This window comes from Colobus angolensis, unplaced genomic scaffold (assembly GCF_000951035.1).
Source record: "Colobus angolensis palliatus isolate OR3802 unplaced genomic scaffold, Cang.pa_1.0 Scaffold26, whole genome shotgun sequence".
NCBI classification, from domain to species: domain Eukaryota; kingdom Metazoa; phylum Chordata; class Mammalia; order Primates; family Cercopithecidae; genus Colobus; species Colobus angolensis.
In genome coordinates, this window is record NW_012115821.1 from 8,527,627 (window position 1) to 8,551,431 (window position 23,805).

General features: G+C 38.4%; 1 protein-coding gene across 2 annotated transcripts in view; it reads right to left on the bottom strand.

The window, feature by feature from the left end:
• SYNPR (synaptoporin) overlaps window positions 1-23,805 on the bottom strand; it is a 328,993-nt gene continuing 305,188 nt past the window's right edge. For both annotated transcript variants that reach the window (XM_011947192.1, XM_011947194.1), the window contains 2 exons: window positions 6,602-6,793; window positions 1-664 (listed from right to left, as the gene is read on the bottom strand). In XM_011947192.1, coding sequence (XP_011802582.1) covers window positions 407-664; window positions 6,602-6,793 — 450 coding nt within the window. In that variant the 3' untranslated portion in view covers window positions 1-406. The remainder of the gene's footprint in view (window positions 665-6,601; window positions 6,794-23,805) is intronic.

Genomic DNA, 23,805 nt, shown 5'->3' on the forward strand with positions numbered 1-23,805 from the left:
CAAATTGTCCTCTAGAAATTATTATAACATCTTTTGCATGAAAATGCATAAGAAAACTCAGTTCTATTCGATCTACTTTATGCATATTACATACTAGAGACTTTAAGCTACAAAATACTTCTACTACTTTAACACACATACAAAATGACCATGAAAGTATCTGTATATATAACAAGGTACTCTCCAATTAGCAATCTATGATGAATAATATATCTCCTCATGTCATCTCATCTCTAAGTATCATTTATCACAACCCAGGACTTTCTGCCCTAATGAAGACTAGAGATCTCTGATTTACATTCAATACTCTCTGCATTAATAATTGATTGAAACTCTTAAAAAATTCTTCTGCCACTGAAATGGAAGGTGGTGAGGTGATCTCCAGAAGAATGCAAACGCTACTCTGTTAAATCTGATTGGTAAAGGAAGTGGGGCCAGTAGGCTGTTGGCCAAACTCATCTGAGGATGGCCCCAAACTTGCCTGCTGACTGTACCCACTGCTTGACCCATAGCTGTCTTGGTTGTAACCACCTTGATTATAGCTGCTGGAGTGCTTCTCCATCGGATCTGAAAGATATCTCTGTCCCGAAGAATGCCAGCCGGTCTCCTTGAAAACGAACCATATGTTTCCAGCCCAGAGAATAAAGTTCAAGAATCCAAAGACCTGAAGGAGAATCAAAGCCAATGAATTGATAGACTAGACAAAAACCCAAGAAAAATTTCAATTTTGGAAAATCCTTCACAATATGAAAGACCACTTTTCACTTTAATGTTGAGTCCTCTTCCAAGTTTTCCATTTGGAACTGGTATTTCATTTAGAGTATTTGACCTTTATTAGATGCACTACATGTCAGACACTACATAAAGGGCTTTATGTGTATCAATTCCCTTGGTCTAAGAATCAGTCTAAGAAAAAGTTGCTATTGTCATACCCATATTAAAGATGTGGAAATCTTGTCTAAGGGCATGTGGCTTGCTGAGTAGTAGATCTGGGATCCAAACCCTGTTCTGTCTCCACAACTGGAACCCTTACTTAAGGCATCATTTATTCTCCAAATAAAGTGCCCTTCATGGTGTGTAAGATATTTCCAGATGGCACAGGGCTGCGAATTTTCAATTTAATAATGGTGCATTCATTTATAAGGCTTTCTTCTCTTTATGGTTAGAGATACTGCTTTTGCTTTTCCATTTATTGTAATCATATAAAGAAAGTGAGTCAATTAAAAATATAGGATAAGCAATGGTACAGGTGATGTGCAAATAAACATATGCATGATCGCATATTGAGAGGTTGACTGTTTTAATAACTGCACTTTCTGTGCCTCTCACAGGGATAAGTGAATGTTGAAACCGGACTATGAACAAAGTGCAGGTTTCAGAGAAATACAAAATATTTTCGTAAGAACTGGATGTGAAACTTTCCTATGGAAATTCCTCCTACTCTCCAGGAGGGTGTCGGTGAGTCAGAGGACTGGGTGTTGCTTCCCCAGGGCCTAAGGTTTGATGGAAGCAGAACTGTTTGCTGTTGCCTGAGGCCCAAACAGAAGTCCTCGTTCCGTGGCTTGTTCTGCAGCCTTTTCCAAGGCTGGTTGATTGACTTGGGAATTAACCACAGGCAGTCTGTTTTAATAACCCCTCTAACGGAGACAGGTAACAGTAGTATAATGCAAAGCTGTGATAACATTAAAGTATATTTAGTCACCACCCCCTAGCATGATGCTGACCAGTCAAAATGGACTTGGGCAGTGGCCACCGTCCTGGAGTAGGGTGCTGGAAGTCCTTTGCTGGGTCAAAATTTATCCCTCAGTTTCTGGACAGTGAGATGATCCATAGTGGCTTGTGAGTAGTGGTGGCAGAGGGGGCACTGGTGTAGTCAAGAAGCTGGGCCGTGGAGACATGGAGCTGAGATTATCAAAATATTTCAATATTTTAGTAGCACATGAATGGAATCTTAGTCTCGGAGTAATCTCTATAGGCTTTGAAATCAAAGTGCCGTGGGGACTATATTTTCTTGCCCTGCTACCTGGGACAAGGCATTTAGTCTGTAGACTTCATTTTTGTTTTTGTTTTGTTTCTCGTATGGAATGGAGACAAGAATTCCTTTCTTGGAAGATAGTTGGGAGGATTAAAGAGGGTATGTGTAAAGTAGCTGGACAGTGCTGGACACATTAGCAAATACTTACTAAAGGTAAACTATGTTCTGAATCATTTTCTAAAATATTCCCGTGAATTGTATTTTGTAGACTTTTTCTTTTTCTTTGCTGCAGTATAAATTGAACTGAGGCATAAACAATGAGACCATGTTCTTGAGACAATAGCCAAAATCAAGTATCTAGGCCCCCAACTGATCTAATTAAAGACTGGTTTATCCAGACCTCCCTCCTTCTTCCTTCTCTCCTCTTGCATCCTCTTTTCTTCCTTTTTACACTAATTGAGAACCTATTTTGTGCCATGCTCTAGGCTACCTGCTGAGGGAGATACAAGACGTAAATAAGGTGTAATAGTTGCTCGAACAAAATAAATCAGTTAAGTACTGACAAAACTCTAATTTGCATACAGGACCATTTTACCATGTGTATGGTAACCAGAATATTTTCTATTAAAAGGGGGATCTTGATTAAATTGCACCTTTGTAAGTATATGTCAACATATGAGTATAAAAGAATTATCGAAGAGCCTGGGAAACATAGCAAGACCTTGTCTCTTAAAAAAAAAAAATTTAGCTGGGCATGGCAGCACATGTCTGCAGTCCCAGGTACTCAGAAGGGGTACTTGGAAGGCTGAGGCAGCAGTATCCGTTGAGCCCAAGAGTTCCAGGCTATAGTGAGCTACGATTGCACCACTGCACCTCCCGCCTGGGTGACAGAGCAAAACCTTGTCTCAAAAAAAAAAAAAAGAAAAAAGGAAATGAAAGGAAAGGAAAAAAGAAAAGGACAGGAGAGGAGAAGAGAGGAGAGAGGAGAGGACAAGAGGGGAGGGGAGGGGAGGAAAAGAGAGGGGAGGGGAGGGGAGGGGATGGGAGAGAAGAGGAGGAAAAATTATCAAGGGATCTTTTCAGGCATGGCTCTGTCCAGGGATGTAATTTTAGCTATTTCCTATCTATTGATCTCTCTCTTTTCCCTGTTACTATTAGGTTTTAAAAAAAGGGATGCTGAAGAAAAACTTAGACATCAAGGAAATGCTACTTAAAGGAAAGAAGGTAAACAAGGCATTTCAATGGGCATATTTAAGGAGTACTCATTTTTTAGTCCAGCATCACAGATCTCTTGGCTGGCACATTTTAGGGGCACTCGGGCCCTTGAACTCCTTTTTGCCATTTTGTTGCAACTGAAATTGGGGTAAGAATTTGATTCAAGCTCAGACTTGGGGACTACAGAAAGAGAGATTGAAAGACACTCTACATAACATGCAAAAAATGGGAAGACGAGATCTAGATTGTCTAAAGAGACGTACTAAGATTTTTAGGAGTGAAGCTGGAGAAGCAGAAGTGGAATTTATGGCTAAAATATTTGTGCTCAGTGAAACTTTGAAAGAAATTGAGAGACTAAAAACTATTTCTTCCTCCTCTCTTTGGGCTCTAACACTGTATGACATTTAAGAATGATCATATTTTAGTAGCCGTTTTCAGTTGACATGTATTGAGCATTTGCCATAAGCTGGGCATGATGCTAAGTATTTTTTTAATAGATTATCTCACTGAATTCTTTCAACAGTATTGAGGTCTGTTGTGCAGTTATCCCCATTTTACAGATGATAAAACTAAGGATTAGAGAGTTTACCTCAGCTCCCAATATTTGTAGTATCTGGATATCTTACCTACATTTTAGTGTTACTGTAAAATTATAGGTGCCAAAGTGCTTTGAAGATAGTAAATTTGTTACCAAGGTAGAGAATATGATTATTATTTCCTGATTCATTTACTTGTAGAAGTCATTTATTGTGGTACGTGTCTGGTTCCTACTCCAAAACCTATGTTTGCCCAGCAAAGTGTGTTCTCTGAGTCATGTTTCTATTACAACATTCACCAAACCCTCTATTCATAACTGATGAGACTGAGGTGGACATCTGGCCTAAGGTGGGCTAAAAAGATACTCTCTACCAGAAATTTGCAATAGGACCTGAGTGATTTTTGTTCAGTCCAAGCTGTTTCTTTAAAAAATACATAAAAACTTAGAAACTGTAGAGTGGCTGTCTTCTGCTGTGTGGATGAAAAAAAAAGAAAAAGAAATGAAATTTCATCTGAAAAGAGAGAATAATGTAACAACCATGCAGAAAGGGACAGGGACACAGAAAGAAAGAGAGATGGGAGATGGAGGATGAGAACTGTCCAGCTTCCTGACAGTCTTCCAGTTCTTGGCTGCTAGGTTCTGCCCTGGGAAGACACACTTTTAATGTCTTTCCAACTATTTTCAGTTTTTGCATAAGCTAGCTCAATATGATTTGAAGCCAAACAATTTGTAATAAAAATATTGTGTTTTGGTTGATTAATGTCCTTCCCCCTGCTTTTGGTAATGGAAATCTGATTTTCTTTGCAGAGCCAAGTTTCAGTCAAATGGCTTGAGTTCTCTCCTGGTACTTTGCATTTTGAGCAGAGCAATGCAAGGTTAGGTAAAACTTTCCATTAATGGCAACTCCAAGCAACAATTATTTGGTACTGAACATCTAGAACTCTCATTCTGTTCTAGATTCTGCTCTTTCTAGAACCTGTTTCTTCAGGTTTCATCAAGTTGTATGAGCTACTTAATATCCTTCCAAAAACTTGTTTCCTATTGTAGCTAGAGTCAGCTTTGATTATTCTGATGCATACAAACATTGATACCAGAAGTGGACTGCAAAAACAGATTTTAGGGATATGAGGATTGATTTGCCTTAGCCAGTTTGAATTGAGTTTTCTGTCACTAGGAGCTGGAAGACTGGTAACTGATACGGATACATCACTACACCACCACTGGACCTGTCCTTTCACACACATCACATTATTTGGTTTCAATTCATTCTTTATTTTGGTTATAGGAGACACATCACATTGTTTTTCGTTCATAATTTCTATCTTTTAGTCTAAAAATTATTAGATATATCAGAAGTGGAATTAGAAGAAACATGCAGAATGTCATAATTTATTGGGAGTTAATTATTAAACTGACAAACATATCAAGCAATTTTATCTTTGTCCTGTTAGATTTTGAGATCAGTGTTGTAATAGCTTTCATTAAATACTGTCTATAAACAAACTACAAAAGTATAAGTAAATATGGTAATGTATACTTCAAAGTATTCATTTACAAGTGTGGTCAGCAATGAATAAAAATGATTGTGAGACCCTAATGCAGAGTTTAGTTTCATGGTTACTATCTCACCAAAGCAGAAATCACAGTCCAGTCAGAGTAGCAACCCTTTTTTCTCTTCTTAAGTGCCTTCCCAGATTGAATTTCAGAAAGCTGTAGAAACACAGGTTAATCTTGAAGCAAAGATAATTATTTCTAGGGTGTGCTAAAGAATGTTCTTTCAGCAAACACTGCTGAGCCTTCTATTCTTTGATAACTGCTGCTTTTTGCTGCCGTTATAGCTTATGTATTTCTCAGATACAGCTTCTTTCTTTGGAAGAATACAAGTTCTTACACTTATAAATTAAAAATCCAATTTAGTGTCCCTGCTGTCAGATTTTCTTTTTTCTTGTGAGAGCCATACTCTTGATGAAAACATTTGACTTTGTTCAACTAATACAGTGCAGCTTTTCTAAGGTTATAAAGTAACTAAACCAGAAGCATGGAGAAAATTCAAAAATTACCATAGCTATTATGAGTACTTTTTTACATTATGAATTTCTTTTTTTACCCTACTAGGTCTGTGTATTTTTCTCTAATCAGTTGGGTATATTCTAACTACATGTGGCTTGAACAGTGTTTTCTCCGCAGGAACTTGTATGTGCTCAACTATTCCTTTTAACTTTTGTCTGGCTTCAACCTTAAAGTTCAGATTTTTTTTTTTTTTTTTTTTTGAGACTGAGTCTCACTCTGTTACCCAAGCTTGGATGCAGTGGCCTGAACTCGGCTCACTGCAACCTCCACCTCCTGCGTTCAAGTGATTCTCATGCCTCAGCCTTCCAAGTAGCTGGGACTACAGGCGTGAGTCACCATGCCTGGCTAGTTTGTTTGTTTTTTGTGTGTGTTTTTAGTAGAGATGGAGTTTCACCATGTTGGCCAGGCTGATCTTGAACTCCTGACCTCAGGTGATCCTCCCACCGTGGCCTCCTAAAGTGTTGGGATTATAGGCATGAGCCACCGCGTCCGGGTAGTGTTCAGATTTTATATTTGCTTCTGGCTTAGAGTTTCAACTGAACTGTCACCTAAGCAGCAGCTGCCAATACCTGCTGGGTTCTTATTAAGAACTCCTTAATTGGCAACATTACAAATGATGGATTCTGACAATAAAACACCTGAGGGCCAAGTGATCATCCTGCACCTGAGGTAAACTATCTCACCTTTTGACTGGCCTAGTTTTGTAGGCAACAATTTTCAAGATGACTTCTGAGATGTTTTTCTTATTATTTTGACTGGCAAACAAAGATATGAACAGTAAAGCACAGATGAAAAATACTTACCACAGAAGTGTTTAAGCTTGACATAACAGGGCTGTGGACAGCCATGCATTTGTTGGATGGCTGTTTGCAAGCTGACATTAGTAGCAATACTTCCTTGGGATCTGTTGCAACTTTGACGTCAGACAGTCCTTTTGCCCAAGCTGATGAACCCACCAACCACAAGAACGAAAAGACTACAGTGACAATGAAGTCCTGCAGAAACAAACCAGAATAGAAAACGGTAAAAGAAAATGTGAGTTCTAGAAACAAGTTGATTTCTTTATATAACTATTTGGTTTGCTTTTTGGAAAAATTTAAGATCCCATAGCACTGCAACCAGCGAAAACATTTTGAAAAACAAATAAAAGAAAGCTCTATGATATTATATTTATCTTTCTATAAAATAAATAGTCATATTTATTAAATGCTTACTATATCCCAGGAATGATGTTAAGGACTTTATAACCCACACCTAACATCCCTGTAAAGAATGGTACATCATCCTATTTGCAGATGTCAAACTAACATAGAGAACAGTTGAATAGCTTGTCTGAGACTTCACAGATAATTCGTGATGGCATCAGGATTCAAACCCAGGCAACCTGAATACTGAGTCCAAGTTCTTAACCACCAAGGTGTCGTGATTCCAAACATGTAGACAGATCTGCTAATTGTTTAAGACTCTTGGATGGCAATGTTCACTCATTCATTCATTCATTTGTTCACTTAACAAACCAATGTGTTATCTATATGTTATTGGTTAACAATGTGTTAACCAATGTGGAACTATGTTAAGTGGAAGACAGTAAGAGCTGTAATGTTTTTGAGTGCCTGCTATGGGTGAGAGGTTTTGTATAAAATTATTCTCACAATAATCATGTTAGACAGTATTTTTATGCCCATTTTAAAGAGGAGAAAGCTGAGGCCGGGTGCAGTGGCTCACATCTGTAATCCCAGCACTTTGGGAGGCCAAGGCGGGCAGATCACGAGGTCAGGAGATTGAGACCATCCTGGCTAACACGGTGAAACCCCGTCTCTACTAAAAATACAAAAATCAGCCGGGTGTTGTGGCAGGTACCTGTAGTCCCAACAACTCGGAAGGCTGAGGCAGGAGAATGCAGTGAACCTGGGAGGCAGAGCTTGCAGTGAGCTAAGATCATGCCACTGCACCCCAGCCTGGGCGACACTGCGAGATACCATCCCCCCCCAAAAAAAAAAAAAAAAGAGGAGAAAGTTGAAACTCACAGACATAAGGTAACACATAGAAAGTGGCAGAGACAGAATTCAAATTTAGGTGTGTCTGGGCCTGAAAATCATCTGCTGTTTGCAGGGGAAAGAAGCTTTTATCCATATCAAACAAACTTTCTAGGATTTAATGGGATGAGTGTTTTAGAGACCATCTCCAAAATTCTGATGATGGGGGCTACGTCTCACATCCTCTCTCATGACGCTGATGATGGGGGCTACTTCTCTCATCCTCCCTCATGACTCCGATTGGGTGGCAGGTGGGAGAGACTGTCTAAGATTGAGACCATTAGAACATAGTAGAAAAAATTTTCAGATTGACTATATATATGTTTGACTACAGTAAAAATGTTGCATACTGCTTACCTAAAATGATAAAAATACCGACTAGGAAAGAAAACAAGTAAATCTGATACGCCAACAGAAACAGGCTGCTCTTTTGCTCTTAATGATAACTTCCTCAAGTAGAAAATTTGGCATGCATTTGTTTCCTGCCCGAGGGCATAGTGCATCTGACTTGCTCTGTATCTTGCTCTCATGGTGTGGCTGAATTATTTTTCATCATGATCCCATGATCTACACTGAGGGAACTTTCACACTCTAAAGATGCTGTTGTGCCAGACATTTGTTAGGTGTGATTTTTGTGGAGAATGTTCTGGAGGGTCTCACTACTAAGAGTGGCTGAATCTTCTGCAAGTCACTCCATCCAGTGGCTGTTGTGAATAATGTAACTCACCAGTTCACCTTTTTTCATGCTGGCTCTAGGAAATTAAAGGCCAGTGTGTGACCCATTCATAGGGTTTTGATGGCATGCGTATTTTAAACCGATTCCTTATTTTGTTTTATATTCCCTTTCTTCTTTTTACTTTTCATTTTTATTCAATTACACCTTGGTTTTTAAATGTCCTTATGAGCCTTTCTGAGATTAGGTAGAGGTATAAACAAGCAAACAAATACAATATCTACAGCTGTTTCAACAGTAATACAAACATTTGGAATAAAGAAACTCAAGTGTTGGGTCTGTATTTGAAATTCTATACCTGGGGTATAGAATAGGGTATAGAATACCCTGGGGTATAGAAAAGGGGGTCATCTTTGGTGACAGAAAATTTAGCATTTCAGAACCGGGTAAACCTGTCTCCATCTCTTTCTAATAGTGGCAAATAAATAACCAGATTGACTGTGTCAAATCATGACTTTCTCTTCATGTTCAATCCAGTACCTTCATTCACTCATGCTTTTTTTCAAATAGTAATTTTTGAGTAATGTGTGAGTATTGAGAAAGGTCTTACAGAGGATAAAAACATACAAAATATGGGCTCTGTTCTCTCGATATTACATATTTGTTAGGGCCCACAGTCACCTTAAAGCATTACCTATAGTTTGATGGTTTTCATTATTTATATTCATCATAATTAGAAATAGACTTGTAGAAAGGCCCATAGAATGGGGAAATACTTAAAAAAGAATAGTCATGTGAAGACCTTTCAATTGGAAATTGGAGAAAACTATGTTAGATTTATTTGTTCAAATAATAATATTCATATGTGACATTTATTGAGTGCTTATTATGTGTCAAGTATTATTCCAAGTTTACATGTTTTGACTCATTTAATCCTGACAACTGCACCACGAAATAGACACCAATCCTGACCCCATTTACAGTTGAGGAAATGGAGACACCAAGGGGTATAGCCTATGCTCCCAGGCTACAAACCTGTACAACGTGTGAATGTTCTGGATACTGCAAGCAATTGTGACATGATGATGATAAGTATTTGTGTATCTAAACACATCTACACATAGAAAAGGTACAGTAAAAATATAGTATAAAGGATAAAAAATAGTACACTTGGATAGGGCACTTACCATGAATGGAGCTTTGCAGCACTGGAACTTGAATGTGAAGGCTTAGGACAGACATTACTGTGCACTACTGTAGACTTTATAAATTCTGTGTGATTCGACTACACTAAATTAATGTTTAAAATAGAGTGATTATGCTACCATAACATTATGATGGCTATGATGTTACCAGGGGATAGCACTTTTTCAGCTTCATTATAATCTAATGGGACCACCATCACATATTGTTGGTGATCCATTGTTGACCAAAACATCCGTAATGGGGTACATAACTACTGGCATGACCTAAGCACAAGGCTTGCAGTTAAATCAAATATGGGATAGCTTTCTCATTTGTGTTATTTAATGCCATGTAATGGTCTGCCTTAAACTGTCTTTAGTAGTATCAGAAGTAAATAGCTCACACTTGAGAAGTGAATTCCTTCTGATGGTTCAGAATCCAGTTGTTTACAAATACGATCCCTGTCTGTCTAACAGAGATAGTGTGGATACGGAAGATATATTTTAACATTTACTGCTAGGTTATCATGCATACATTAAGCCTTTGAAGACCTTTTCTGCTCGCTTTTCTTGTGTTATTTATTCCCATAGAGTGAAGAGGCTGCCCTTCAAAATGTTCTTCAGTGTTTCCAAAAGGCGCTTGCTTATACTTGTGTTCTATGTAGTCCCCATAAAACCCCAAAAATAGACAGAGGAGGCATCACTGGCCTTATATTACAGATGAAGAAACTGCAACTAAGAGTATTAAGTGATTTATTTGCCCATAGTTTATTACATGGTTCATAAATGTACGCTGAGCTATTCATCTCATTTGGTACCTAAACAACTTTGACATGAAACCTGGATGTGTTTCTGCAGTATGTTTTAAGTATCTGTTCAGTGAACCAAGAAACAACTTCCTCAATTAAGGAAGCAGACTGGTTTAATGTTGGCTGGGTGGTTTTTTTCCATTTAGTTTGTTGCCCTCACTTCTCATAAGTTGCTGTAAGCAAACATATTTTTTGCTAAACATAATTAATAGTATGAATCTGGGTGTCTGGGATCACCCTGGGGTATAGAAAAGGGGGTCATCTTTGGTGACAGAAAATTTAGCATTTTAGAACCTGGTAAACCTGTCTCCATCTCTTTCTAATAGTGGCACAAGCAACTCCACTAGATATTGATAAAAAATAAACAAATATTCAATTTCTACCTATTAGTAAATATTACCAATATTTTAATCCAATGACTTTATTGTCTGTTTTGGTTACTTGATGGCTTTGTTATTTATTTCTGTTGCTGACACTTTTATACTGAGAGGCTATACTAGAAAGTGGACAGTCCAGAGAGTCACTCTCATCCACACTGTAAATGGATCACTTTGCTAATTCAGCCTCCAATAATTTTAGAATGACACTATAGATCAGGAAACACAGAAAGCAAATAGCAAGATGGCTGCTCAGCTGGGGGCAGAGCTTTGGACTTGTCTTGGAAGGGGGCTAAAAAATGGCTAGCTAGATAGAACAAGTTTCTGTTCCATCCACTTATGGGATTGTTTCATTATTTCATTTGAAGTATTAATAATAACGACATCTGACTTCCAGAGAGCACCTACAGTTTTCAACGAAGATCGTATGACCTTCACAACAACTGTGTGAGGGAGAAGATCATTATGTCCATTTTACAGATGAGGAAACTAGATTCAGTGATGTGTCCAAGTTGTCACAAGTAATTGAGATTTGAAATCAGGACATTGGGTTCCCTGTTTAGTGAGTGTTTTTTCATTATGCTCAGGTTTTCTGAAGTTTGGGTTGCCTATCCTGGTGGGAACGAGCAATAGACAATATTGCTACATCCCTACATAGGGAGAAAGCCATTCTCTTTCCCCATTTCCTTTCCATCTGACTAGTAAAGTCTCATTTGGGTGCTACACTGTTTTCAATGCTTAGTTAACAAGTGCTAATCTTTTAATTCTTTTCATCAAAGAAAACTGGCTCTAGGCTCAGATCCTTCAAGTAAGCAATGGTATACCTATGTAGCTAGAATACAGCACTGTTCATTTTCTGTTGATGTATGTTTGTCTTCTAACTATGTCAAATAATGCTGGATTTCTATATTCAATAGTGGTCCAGGGTCTTATTCAAAAACACATTGATTTAAATTTTAAAAATGACTTAAAGAATAATAATTGTGGCCCTGGTGATAAGAGCAGGGAATGAGAACGCCTGAAGAAATCTAATGCAAGCCACAAATAGGAGCTGCATATGTAATTTTAAGCTTTAAAGTAGCCACATTTAAAAAAAACAAAGAGAGAAATTGATGCAATTAATTATATTAATATATTACATATTAATACAACAAACCCCAATATGTCAAAATTATTATTTCATATAATCAATCTAAAATTATTAGTATGCTATTTTACTTTTTTGGTACTAAGTCTTTGAAATGTGATGTGTATTTTACACTTACAGTACATCTTAACTCATAATAACCACATTTCAGTGCTCAATAACCACATGTTACTAGTGCTATCCTATTGGAAAGCATAGTTCTAATCCACAATTAACAAATGGAAGCATATTTATATCCATGGTCAAGTGACAGTGATGCCCTTTTTCCTGTTTGGACGATGCCACACTTTCTTTTGGTAGTTTGGTCTGAGATGGTCCAAAGCTAAGTCATCCCACAGCTTAGCTTTGACAAGGCCAGCATGCCTCCCACATTCCTCTTGGGCTGTAGAGTCCCATAGTTGGGTTTATATGATCACCCAATTCATTGTCTCAGTGCTCTGGTCTGAAAGCAAATCAGTGTGACCAAAGGGAGGCTTGGGCCCTCTGTGTTGGCAGCCCAAAGAAGGAGGTGGGTGGCCCACAGGGGCAATTCTGCCAAGCATGAGCTGCATTTTGTGTTAGGTGTAGGGGGAAAGGCTGGCTTGACAACTCTGTTAACAAGACATGGCAGGCCGGTGGCTGGTAGATGATGAAATTACGAGGATGAGAGAGGGGAGTAGCAGAACAGGGAAGAGGAAAAGGGAGATGGGGAGACAGGAGGAGGATAGGGAAAAGAAAGTGGAGGGGGAAGGAAGTAAAGAAAGGGAAGAAAAGGAGGGGGAAGGAATTGGGGATGAGGAGAGTGAGGAGAAGGGAGCACAAAGAAGGGAGAAGGAAGAGAAAAAAGAGGAGGGGGAGGCGGCGGCAGTGTCTGAGAGTAGGAAGGGAGCTCCCTCTCTCCTCCAAAGGAGGAGAAAGAAAAGAGAGGAATAGAAGATTCAGAGGTCCCACCACCATCAAGCACTTATCACACACTAGGTACCGTGCAAAATGCTTTATATGCACCATTTATTTTACAACAACTCTATGAAGCAGGTATTACTACTGTTTGTATTTTATGAGTGAGAACACAAACTCAGTTTCTGGAGGTAAATGGAATGAGTTTAGACCAGATTTGGAGTTTTTGGTCCCAGGAGACTAGTCCCTCTTCTTCCTGACATTGAGTGTGCTTAGACAAATCCCACTAATCCCCTAGACTTTGTCATCTTTAATGACAAATCCACTGGCAAAGTGGCTTAAACCTGCTGGGTGAGCTCTAGATCCCACTCAATGCTAGGCCTGCTCAGGCATGGTGTTTTAAATAAGCAAAAGGAATTCTCCTGGGGTAAGAGAGGTCAAGCCATCAAGTTTGCTTATCTTTACTAGAGAGGAGAAATTGAAGTCAGAAAGTCTCTGATCATATGTAAATGGCCAGCTCCAAGGAGCCTGGCATGTGAGTTAGGGCTTTTCCATTTTGGATGAGAACTTCCCACCCTGTTTGTCTTTTTGATAGTTATCTCCAGTCTAATAAGCCAAGGACTCTGGGTAGCAGCCACTTCATTTGCGAAACACTTACTTGGAAAAGTGCCTCTGAATTACCTCTGGTTCACACCCTACCTCAGTTTTTCTTAGGACATCCAAGAGCTGGAGGCTCCACATTTATCCCTTACTGGGGGTCTCTGTGCCTCCTCCAAGCATGGTTTTCTCTGAGCTCAGGTAGAGCTCTCTGCAGGAAGAGGCCCACAGAAGTGGTAAGGGACTGAAAACCAGGCTGCCCATATTTTCAATGTTGTAGCTGGAATAAATTTCAATTAATATCGTTGTTATATTTTTAACTGGAGAGGTAGCAGTTTCTAAGGAGATGATTTTGTGACATCTTCAAGAGATGATCATGATGATAATGATGATAGTGATAACGGTGGTGTTAGTAATGGTGATGATGCTGAGAGTTGCCAACACTTAGAGAACACTTATTGAAGTTTTACATACATTTGCTTCTTTAATTTCCCAACAACCCTTTGGGGTAGGTACTATTGTAATCCCATTTTATAGTTGGGATACATTACTTAAACCCAGTTTGAAAGGTGCACAGCCAGGATTTCAACCGAGGGAATTTGGTTCCACAATCTATGTTCTGAATCTTATAAAAACACAATTGCTTTTAGAAGGCCATGATTGTTTAGGTTCATAACAAAAATTAAGCAGGGATACAAACATGGCTATCATTTATCTGTTACTGCGTATCATATACTGTGCATTCCATGCGTTACTCGTTTAATTCTCATAATGACACTTTGAGGTGACTATTATTGACTGTATTTTACAGGTGAGAAAGTCAAGGTTCAGAAAGATTAAGTGATTTGCTAGACATCTCAGAGTTACTAAGCTGCTAAACTTTGGTTGCAACATAGGTTTTTTAAGCTCCAAAGTCTGTGTCCCTCACTGGAGGGTGAACCTCATTGTATTGAATGAAGGTCTACCATATATGAGGTATGATGCCTTATCTATTCCACCTCATTTCGTCTTCACCACAACTCTGCGAAGTAGCTGTTAGGTTTTCTATTTTACAAATGAAGAAGGAAAGGCTCGGAGAAGTTAAGTAAGTAGAGAGGTTGGGTACCAAACTCAGGTCTGTTTGACTCCAAATCCCATTGATTTTTTCGTTTGTCCATTGCTGTTTCTGTCTCTTTTCCCAGTCATCTGTTCACACTTTATTATCTTCCCTGCTATGGGCTGGGTACTGTTCTAAAGATGGAAGAGAGTGGGGGAGACCAGCCAAGGGAGATCTGTTCTCCTCCCTCCAGTGGCCTATATCTTTCCAATCTCTACACTGCCTGAGTTGCTTCATGTAAGAACTGTAAGATACACTATTGTCACACTGCCAATTAATCAGGATTTTGCAAAAAGAGAGATGTAGTGGAAGCTGATGTTCTTCTGTTACAAGGCCTGGGTAATGATCAATCATCTTGTTTTATGCATGAAGAATCTGGCTGATGCTTGAGAATCAATGTAGGGTTTCGTTGCTTTTTCCCCGAGGTTATATTTTATTATGATTGACATACTGCACTTTTTCTTTTCTAGACTGCTCCCAGAGAACTTTATCAATTAGTCTGTGGTTGCTCAGCTGTAGAACAGATCCTTTCTATTTCTTGTTTTTAACTTTTCTTGTGAAAAGAAGATTTTTAGATCCCCTGCATCTCTCTCTTTATTTCAGTTACAGGCAATTGATTTTATAATCTTGGTGCAAGAGGGAGGTATTCCTGGCTGTTTGGTGAACTCTGAATAGATGCAAAGTCTTTACTAGCTTTCTGCAATAGTGTCATAAATCATATGTTAAAAACACTCCTCAAAACCTGATTTAATTTTCCACTGATCCCGCCTAATCTTTTTATTACAACTAGCACAAATCTTTCAAAGCAAGTTAATGGTAACATTAGCAAATTAATAGCTGTTCAAGATAAATTAGTAGTATTAGTAGTAGCATTAATATTAACAGCTCTATTGATTCTATGTTTACTATGGGTCAGGTGCTGTGCTAAGCCCTTTACATTCATTATTCTGCTTGATCTTCATTGAAAATTTTTTATGTTGGTCTTATTATATATAGGTTTTTAGAATAGGAATTATCACATAGTGGTTAAGTCTGCAGTCTTTGAGATCAGGCAGTCCTGAAGTCGAATCTCAATTCTTTCCAAGTAGCCCTAGAACCCAATAAAGCCTCAGTTTTCCAACTGTAAAAAGGGGCAGTAATGAGATATATTTTCACAGTATTTTTGCCAAGGATAAAAGAAGTAATGCAATAAAATGCTTAGCCCAGCTCCTGAAAGTTCACTCTATTAATTAGTCTTGATACAGGAAATTCAGCGACATATTATAGCTAAAAATACAATATAGAAAAGTATATAGGCATTATCCACCGGGTTTTGATGGCCAAATACATTAGGTGGGTTTACTCATTTATTTAGCAAATCTCTATTGAGAATCTACTAGGTGCCAGGTCTTGGAAATATGGTAGTTAATAGAAACAGACATGGTCCTAGTTCTCATTCTGGTAGAAGAGAGAGCTGTTAATCACAAAAGAATGTATAATTGCATATAGTGATAATAGCTTTGTAGGAAAAGGATTTGGTGTTTTGGAAATTTAAAAATCAATACCTGGGATGTACTGACCAGCCTAGGGAGACAGAAAGTGACACAGATATGGTTGCATCCAGGATCTTTTTAGGTTTCGTCCTTGGATGGTTCTCAAAGCAGCTTCAGGACTCACATTGAATAATTAATACAACACAAAATGGTTTATCTGGAAGGCCTACAAATTGGCCTCTAGAGGGAGTGTTGGACTCCTCTTTACTACCTGCTTGTTCCTTTCCTAGGAAAAATGCATGTTGATACCGGGTTGGCCAGGACCAAAGACTTATTGGGCTATTTGCTGGAGAGGTAGGTATTAGCGTGAGGAGAAGACTGCTTGTTTCTTGGGAATTTTGGTGGCTCACATGGCTGCTGAGACTATTGTCTCTCTATATTTGTCCACTTGCAACCCTATGCCTCTTAGAAAGACAAGTGATAAACAAGGTGAGTCCTAGGGGTAAAGAGATTTGGGGTGGATCCATTCACACAATTAAATGTTTTTAGAAGAGTACTCCTGCCTTTCTGGACCCTAGTACCTTAGCAATTTGCTAGGAAAGTTTAGGAAAGCAACGAGAGTTGTTGAGTGTTTCTAAATGAATTACTATCTCATATAGGAAATAGCATCCTTTCCAAAAAATTGGTTATTGGTTTTGACACATCCATCAGTAAGTGTGGAAATAAATAACAAGCCCAAGATCCTAGACCAGAGGTGAGGCAACTGTTAAAACCAGGCTGAATGTCTTATAAATAATTGGGAAAAGAATAAATTCGTGTAATTAGTCAAAGGTCAATCTGAAAATTTGGGAATGCTTATTGAATACCATATTAATCTTTCTTGTGTTTATGCATTTTTTTTTGCACTTCCAAAATATTTTGGGGGCTGCCATTGAATCAGCTAGATGAAAATGCTAAGATTTAGTTAATTAACAACTAGCCTTATCTACTTGACACAAAACATCTGGGCATTATAAACATAGCTGGAAAACACCAGATGTCAGGCAGCATATAAATGAAACTTCTGGAGGAAGTGTAGCTTACAGGAGACACGGTGGAAGACTGGAGTCAGGAGCAACCAGACTTGAACTTCATCTCTCACATATACTCTGGACTACAATGTTTTTTCATCAACTGAACAAAACTACCCCCTCACAATTTGTTCTTTTGTATCTATACAAACCATCTGTGAAGGTAAATTCCAAGACATGTGTGTATTGACAGTCATATATGTATATATGTGATATCACACAAACAGACACAAACTTATTTTTTAAAAAAACAGATAACACAACAACCTTTTTTTCTCCATACAATGGCAGATAGTAGAAGCATGGATAATTAAAATATTATATAATTCAAACTAATTTTTTAATTTTTCTAAGTATGTTGAACTTACCCCACCAGTAACCTATATTTGAAAATGGATATGTTCTATGGGAAATTTTTTCAAGCAACTACACTGAGAAGTTTTGAGAAAACGACTGTGTATGGTTGCAGTTGCACCTATCTGTAGTCCCAGCTACTCAAGAAACTGAGACAGGAGGATCCCTTGAGGCCTGGAGTTCAAGGCCATGGCGCGCTATGATTGCACCCGTGAATAGGCACTACTCCAAGGTAATCCAACAATTACCTCAAGGATACCTAAATTACCTCAAGGATACCCCATCTCCAAATTAAAAATTAAAACAAAACAATAATCGATCAATCAATCAATTGCTAGCAGGCCTTTCAAGTGCTACCTTCTGAATCAAGTAAGATCCTCTCTGAACTTTGCTTTATGTTCTTTGCAAACACCTTCCCCAAAACCAGAAAAAATTGCACATCTTTCTCCTCCAGAATTACATAATATTAGGGTGGGAAGAAACTGCTGATATAAATTCAAGCTGGCAAATACTCCTTTGAAAACATAATCCTATTATTAACTTACTATTCTACACTACTGGTAATCTCCCAGAAAGGACATGGAAGAGTTGGTATCTGTGGCTGGAAATAATGCAGTGAAGAAGTCAACCTGATGATGGATTTTAAAGCTCTCTGGTCTTCAGTATTCAAATCTGTAACACGGGACAGGAGTCCTTCCCTTATAGGGTCATTGTGAGGATTAAAATTAAATACAAATGTTAAGCATGGAGACTGGAATATTTTAGTCATTGCATTAATGATTGTGATGATGATGGTGAAGACAGTGCAGTTGTCAAGTGACATGGCCTTATTTGGTCATGGCCAGTGATATTTGACCGTGAATTCAACTGAAACAACTTTTTTTTTCTTTCTTCAAACTAGATTCTGACGTTAATTTGAAAATAGGATCACTCTGTTGAGGTTAAATAATTATGGCCCAAACTTTTCCAACCTAAAGTGTGAAGTTACTGGTTCTTTGTAGGTAGAGCTTCAAACCTATTTGGCAATACTTTGGCATCTAAGGGTATAGGTGGAGTTTGTGCATGTGTGAATATTTCATTTGGTTGCAATACGTGATTGGAAAAGAACTTGTGTGACAGTGTAAAGACATGCAGGGCCATTTGAAGTTTTGTGTAGGAGAATGAGCCATTAATGTGATCAAGGAATGCTGTGATTATATTGCTACATTGCAAAAAGCACTGTAAGGTCCTTGGGCATAGGACTATCTTAATCACCTGTGTCCCTAGTGCCTAGCCAGATATCTGCTGTTAGTAAATTCATACACACACACACACACACACATTGAATCTACAAGAAGAAAGGGAAGACATTTTACATTTAGTAGAGACGCTTAAAGGAAAAATCATTAGGCCTCAAATATTGGCATGTTTCTTAAATTTCCTCAAGGATACAAGAAACTCATAATAAAGATAATTCAATGACTGGGGATAGGGATGGAAGAAGGTTTTTTAAAAATATGTTTTTATTATTTTTTCTTTGTTTATGGGTTTTCCCTTGTATGCCCTTTTAAGTGACTAAATTTGAAAATTGTGGCATGATTTTAGAATAGGCATATTTTTACTGCATTTGACCTTTGGCAATTATGAAAAATTTTCTGTTTGGGGGAAGGATTGTGACTATATTTCACACTCGCTCCCACCAGCTTTTTTTTTTTTTTGCAAATGAGCAAGCGGCATTTACACAGTTAGGTTCATGAAAAGAGCTGCTATTTTTTAAGCATTCCTTATGCCTTTCTAGAATTGAAGACCCATTATTCTGTCATATATCAACCCATCTGTCAGCCTGCAACAGATGGTTAAAATGAAGAACTTCTCAAATACCAAGAAGGAAATTATCCTGTGCTTTACCATCTACAGCTTAAATTCAGTCTGACTTCAAAATATTCCTTTGCCACTTCCCCACTTATCATGTGAAGTGGAAAGTGAGAAAAAAATATTGCATTTGAACTACAAATTGGAAGCCATTCCTCAAGAAGATGACTAGTGGATTCATAGATGTTTTTATTCTGACAGATGGAAGGAGAAGATAGACCTGGGTTCTATTCTGTTATGTTACTTCTTAGGCACATAGCCTTTGGCAATAGATTTGACTTCATAGGCTTTTATTTCCCCAGTTGAAATAATAAAGAATTTATACCTTGTCTTTGAGGGTTATTGCAAGAATTAAAAAGTAATAGACAATCTTCTAGGGCGATATCTTGCACAATTAGGCATGGGATAAATGACAGATATCATTATTTTCACCATCAGTTCTCCCCTTTTGTTCTTGTCCACTATTTCCTAAAAATTATTCCAGATAAAAGATTCTGTGTCTCCAGTACGCAAGATTTGAACAGGTGCTTAAAGAAAAAGTGGGAAGTTGTGGATAAAGCTGACGTGTGTGTGTCTGTTTCTCTGCAATGTATAGTGTTATACAGTGCAACCCACCAAAATGTTGTGTTGTTGTTTGGTATGTGTGTGTGTGGAGGTGGGGAGGGATATACAGAATGAAACATGTAACTGAAATGCTATTGCCTTCTGGGGGCATGCATGCTTTTCGTAAATCTGACAGTACCAGGGACTTCTGTCCAATCCCTCCCAAAGAAAGTGATCATATATTTTCTTGGTTTTCATTTCAGTCTGGATGAAAAAATATTTGTAATTTTTACTCTGTCTAGGCATAAATAGTAATTGAATCACAGCTTATGTTGCATGCTTTATTTAGATGATTTGACTTATTTTTGTCAGTTCTATCATATTTCCAATATATAACTGTTAGAATTTCACATTCACAGTTTTTTTGCAGTGGGAAATTTTGGGAGTGTAGGCTCCCTGCCCCCAGAATTATTCTTTTGTAAATGCTGCTGTGTATGGTGGGAGATAATGGCTGGCCTGAACATTTTAAGAAGCAAGATGTGTCCTAGAGAAGGACTCTTCGACTTTATGCACGACAAAACTTCCGGACATGTTGTTGAAATGCAGATTCTAATTCAGTAAGTCTGGAAGAGGGTCTGAGAGTCTGCATTTCTAACAAGCTTCCAAGTGATGCCAGTGCTGTCACTGGACATACTTTGAGAAGCAAATCCCAGTCTGTGAGGAAACCTCCTCCAGAAAAACTTCCCAGTCTACTCCAGAATCCACTACTATCTGTGGCCCCATTTGTATACATTGCCATTCCATCTCATTTGCATTTAAGTAGGTCTCATTCTGCCTGTTCAACTTGAAAATAACTCTATTCCTACTTTCCCTCTTTTAACATTTATTGGGTAATTTTTATATACCAGGTATTGTGCTAAATATTACCCATGGACCCAATTTCAACCCAGCTTCTCACTTAACACCCAACGTAAATCCTGAGCCACATGACTGTATCTCCCTAATACACATAGCATCTTCCCCTTTTCCTCATATGTCTATGTTTCCAATCCCAAACCCAGACCATGTTTGGTTTATTGATGGCAGTTCCTCTAAACCCAGCCAAATCTTGCCAGCTAAAGCTGGTTATGCTGTCGTGTCCCATACCTCTATTATCGAGGCTGCTGCACTTCCTTCCTCCACTACTTCCCAACAAGCTGAACTGATTGCTTTAACTAGTGCGCTCTCGCTTGCTAAAGGAAGGCACATTAACATTTATGGTGACTCCAAATACACTTTCTACATCTTCCATAACCATGCTGCCATTTGGGCTGAAAGAGGTTTTCTCACCACACAAGGCTCTTCCATTATCAATGCGTCTCTAATAAAGGCCCTTAAGGCTGCTCTCCTGCCAGTCAAGGCTGGGGTCGTTCATTGTAAAGGACGCCGGGAACCAACTGATCTTACTGCTAAAGGAAATGCCTATGCCAACAGGACAGCTAAAGAAATAGCAAATGCCTCCACACCCACAAATACTCCAGCCCTCACTCCAAAAGACCAGTCTTTTTCTTTCTCCTCAATCACCCCCACCTACTCTTCTTCTGAAATCCTGCTCTACCAGTCTTTTCCAACTCAGGGCAAGTAGTTCTTAGGTCATGGAAAATTCATTCTTCCTCACCTTAATCCAGGAGACAAAGATTATTTTACTTATTATCTCTCCTGAATAGGATCTGCAATCAGAACGATTGAGCTTTTCCATTCAGACCACCACTCACACCTATGGGAAAAGGGTAATATAATAGATCATTGGCTTAACAACGGGGAATGCTATTCATGTGATGGAAAATGGGGACGAAAGGCTGTGGTACGTAAAACACTATTCCTTCCTTGGCCTAAAAACTCATTGCCACCTACATTAAAAGCTAATATGCCTGATTACTGTTTTTAGAGAACTTACTTTATTAGGGTAGTTCCAAGCTCAAAAACATGCTAACTGGCCACCTCATTAGCTACATAAAAATGCGCCCTAGACCCGAAACTTACTGGACTAACTCATTATAAAATTTTCTTTAAAGTGTCCATGCAGTCCCTGGTCACGCTTGAAGTAGTCCTGAGAAACATCGCCTCTACCTCAATAATCCCCAGAAGGAACTTATATTTTCTTTATCTTTTCTTATAACCTTATATTTTATAAATAAAAAGACACAAATGTCAGGCCTCTGAGTCGAAGCTCAGCCATTGTAACTCCTGTGGCCTAAACATATACGTCCAGATGGCCTGCAGGAGCCAGGAAGTCTGGAGCAGCTGAAAAACCACAAAAGAAGTGAAACAGCCATCTCCTGCCTTAACTGATTGACCAGACTTATGACATTCCACCATTATGACTTGTTCCTGCCCTGCCCCAGCTGATCAATCGACCTTGTGACATTCTTCTTCTGGACAATGAGTCTTATGATCTCCCCACCATGCACCTTGTGACCTCCTCCTCTGCTAAAAATAGATAACCACCTCTAACTGTCACTTTCCCCTGCCTACCCCAGTCCTATAAAGCTGCCCCTCTCCTATCTCCCTTCACTGACTCTCTTCTATATGGACACATGTGACGCTTACATGAGCTAATCTCATCAAATTCTCAATCATAGGATAGGTACCATCATTATCATCAATGAACAGGAGAAAATACAGAGGCACAGAGAGGTTAAGTAAATTGTCCATGGTTAACCAGCTAGTAAGTGGTAGAACCAGGATACAAATGCAGTCTGACTCCAGAGCCTGCACCCCCAACCATTAAGGATTTGCTGAGATTATGCCTTACTGGGACTGTGTCAAATGTATTTTTGTAAATCCTGTAGCACCTATTCCTGTGTCATGTCTTATCAATATAAGCGGATAAAGTAAAAATCCTTTACCAAAATAAAGAAGAAATACATATATGCTGCTTTTCTCATTTTTCCTAATTGACTGCTTAATGAAACCGTGGAGCTGAATATCAGGGGATCAAGACCAACATTATCAGACAAGAGTCCAATAATATGCACTTAGCTAAATGTGCATATTATTAGAATCTGGTCATGAGTAGTTATGCTATGGGGACACCATTTGATCTATGGTATATTAAAATTTGTTATAATGAAATCTAATTATATGCTGTATTGTGTCCTGTTGATGAGAAAAAGGAATTAGCTACTAAAAAAAGCGAAGGTTCTTCATAAAATATTCTTACTCATAAAGAGGACTCCTGGTTCCACACAAATTTGCAGAACTTAGCTAAAGAAGTAATAATCTTCTACCAGTTTGCAGAGCTCCCCCGTTAAGTGTTTCTCATAATATTATTCCATTTTTTGATCTTTTTCACTATTGCTAAAATGAAGCCAGATAGAAAGTGTTTTCCAGAGCACAAAGAAAGCCGCACTCATTTCTGGAGGTAAGTATGCAACATCTTGATTCCATATTTCACAAACCACTCTCATTCAGTTTATGCACCATGGCAAATAGTATTGAATCTATCGGAAAACACCTGGGAAGCAAACATTTTGCAAGCACTTTGTTTTGATGATTTTGAGAGAATGTGAAAGCCAAATTATGGTACCCGTTAAAGTAATTGTGTCTAGCTTAAGTTAAAAAGAAATCTACACTTGCAATCACAATAACCTTTTGAAATGTGTTGGAAATATGGGAGAGTTCAATCATACACTAGGGGAGATGAGTTTTAATTTTTTTTTTGTAATAAGAAAACCAGCAAGAGTCAAAGTAAACTTTAATAAACCTTTCAAGTCTCCTGGAGTGAGTGGTGCCCTTGCTTTTGTGCATGCATGTGCATGCATGTATTTAGGACTGTGTTGTATAAAAATACGTATCTTTGAACACTGGAATTGCTTCAGTTCAGAAAGAACTCTCACTGTGGGGATCATGAGGGAGCTGAGATGGAGGATGCATACTCGTG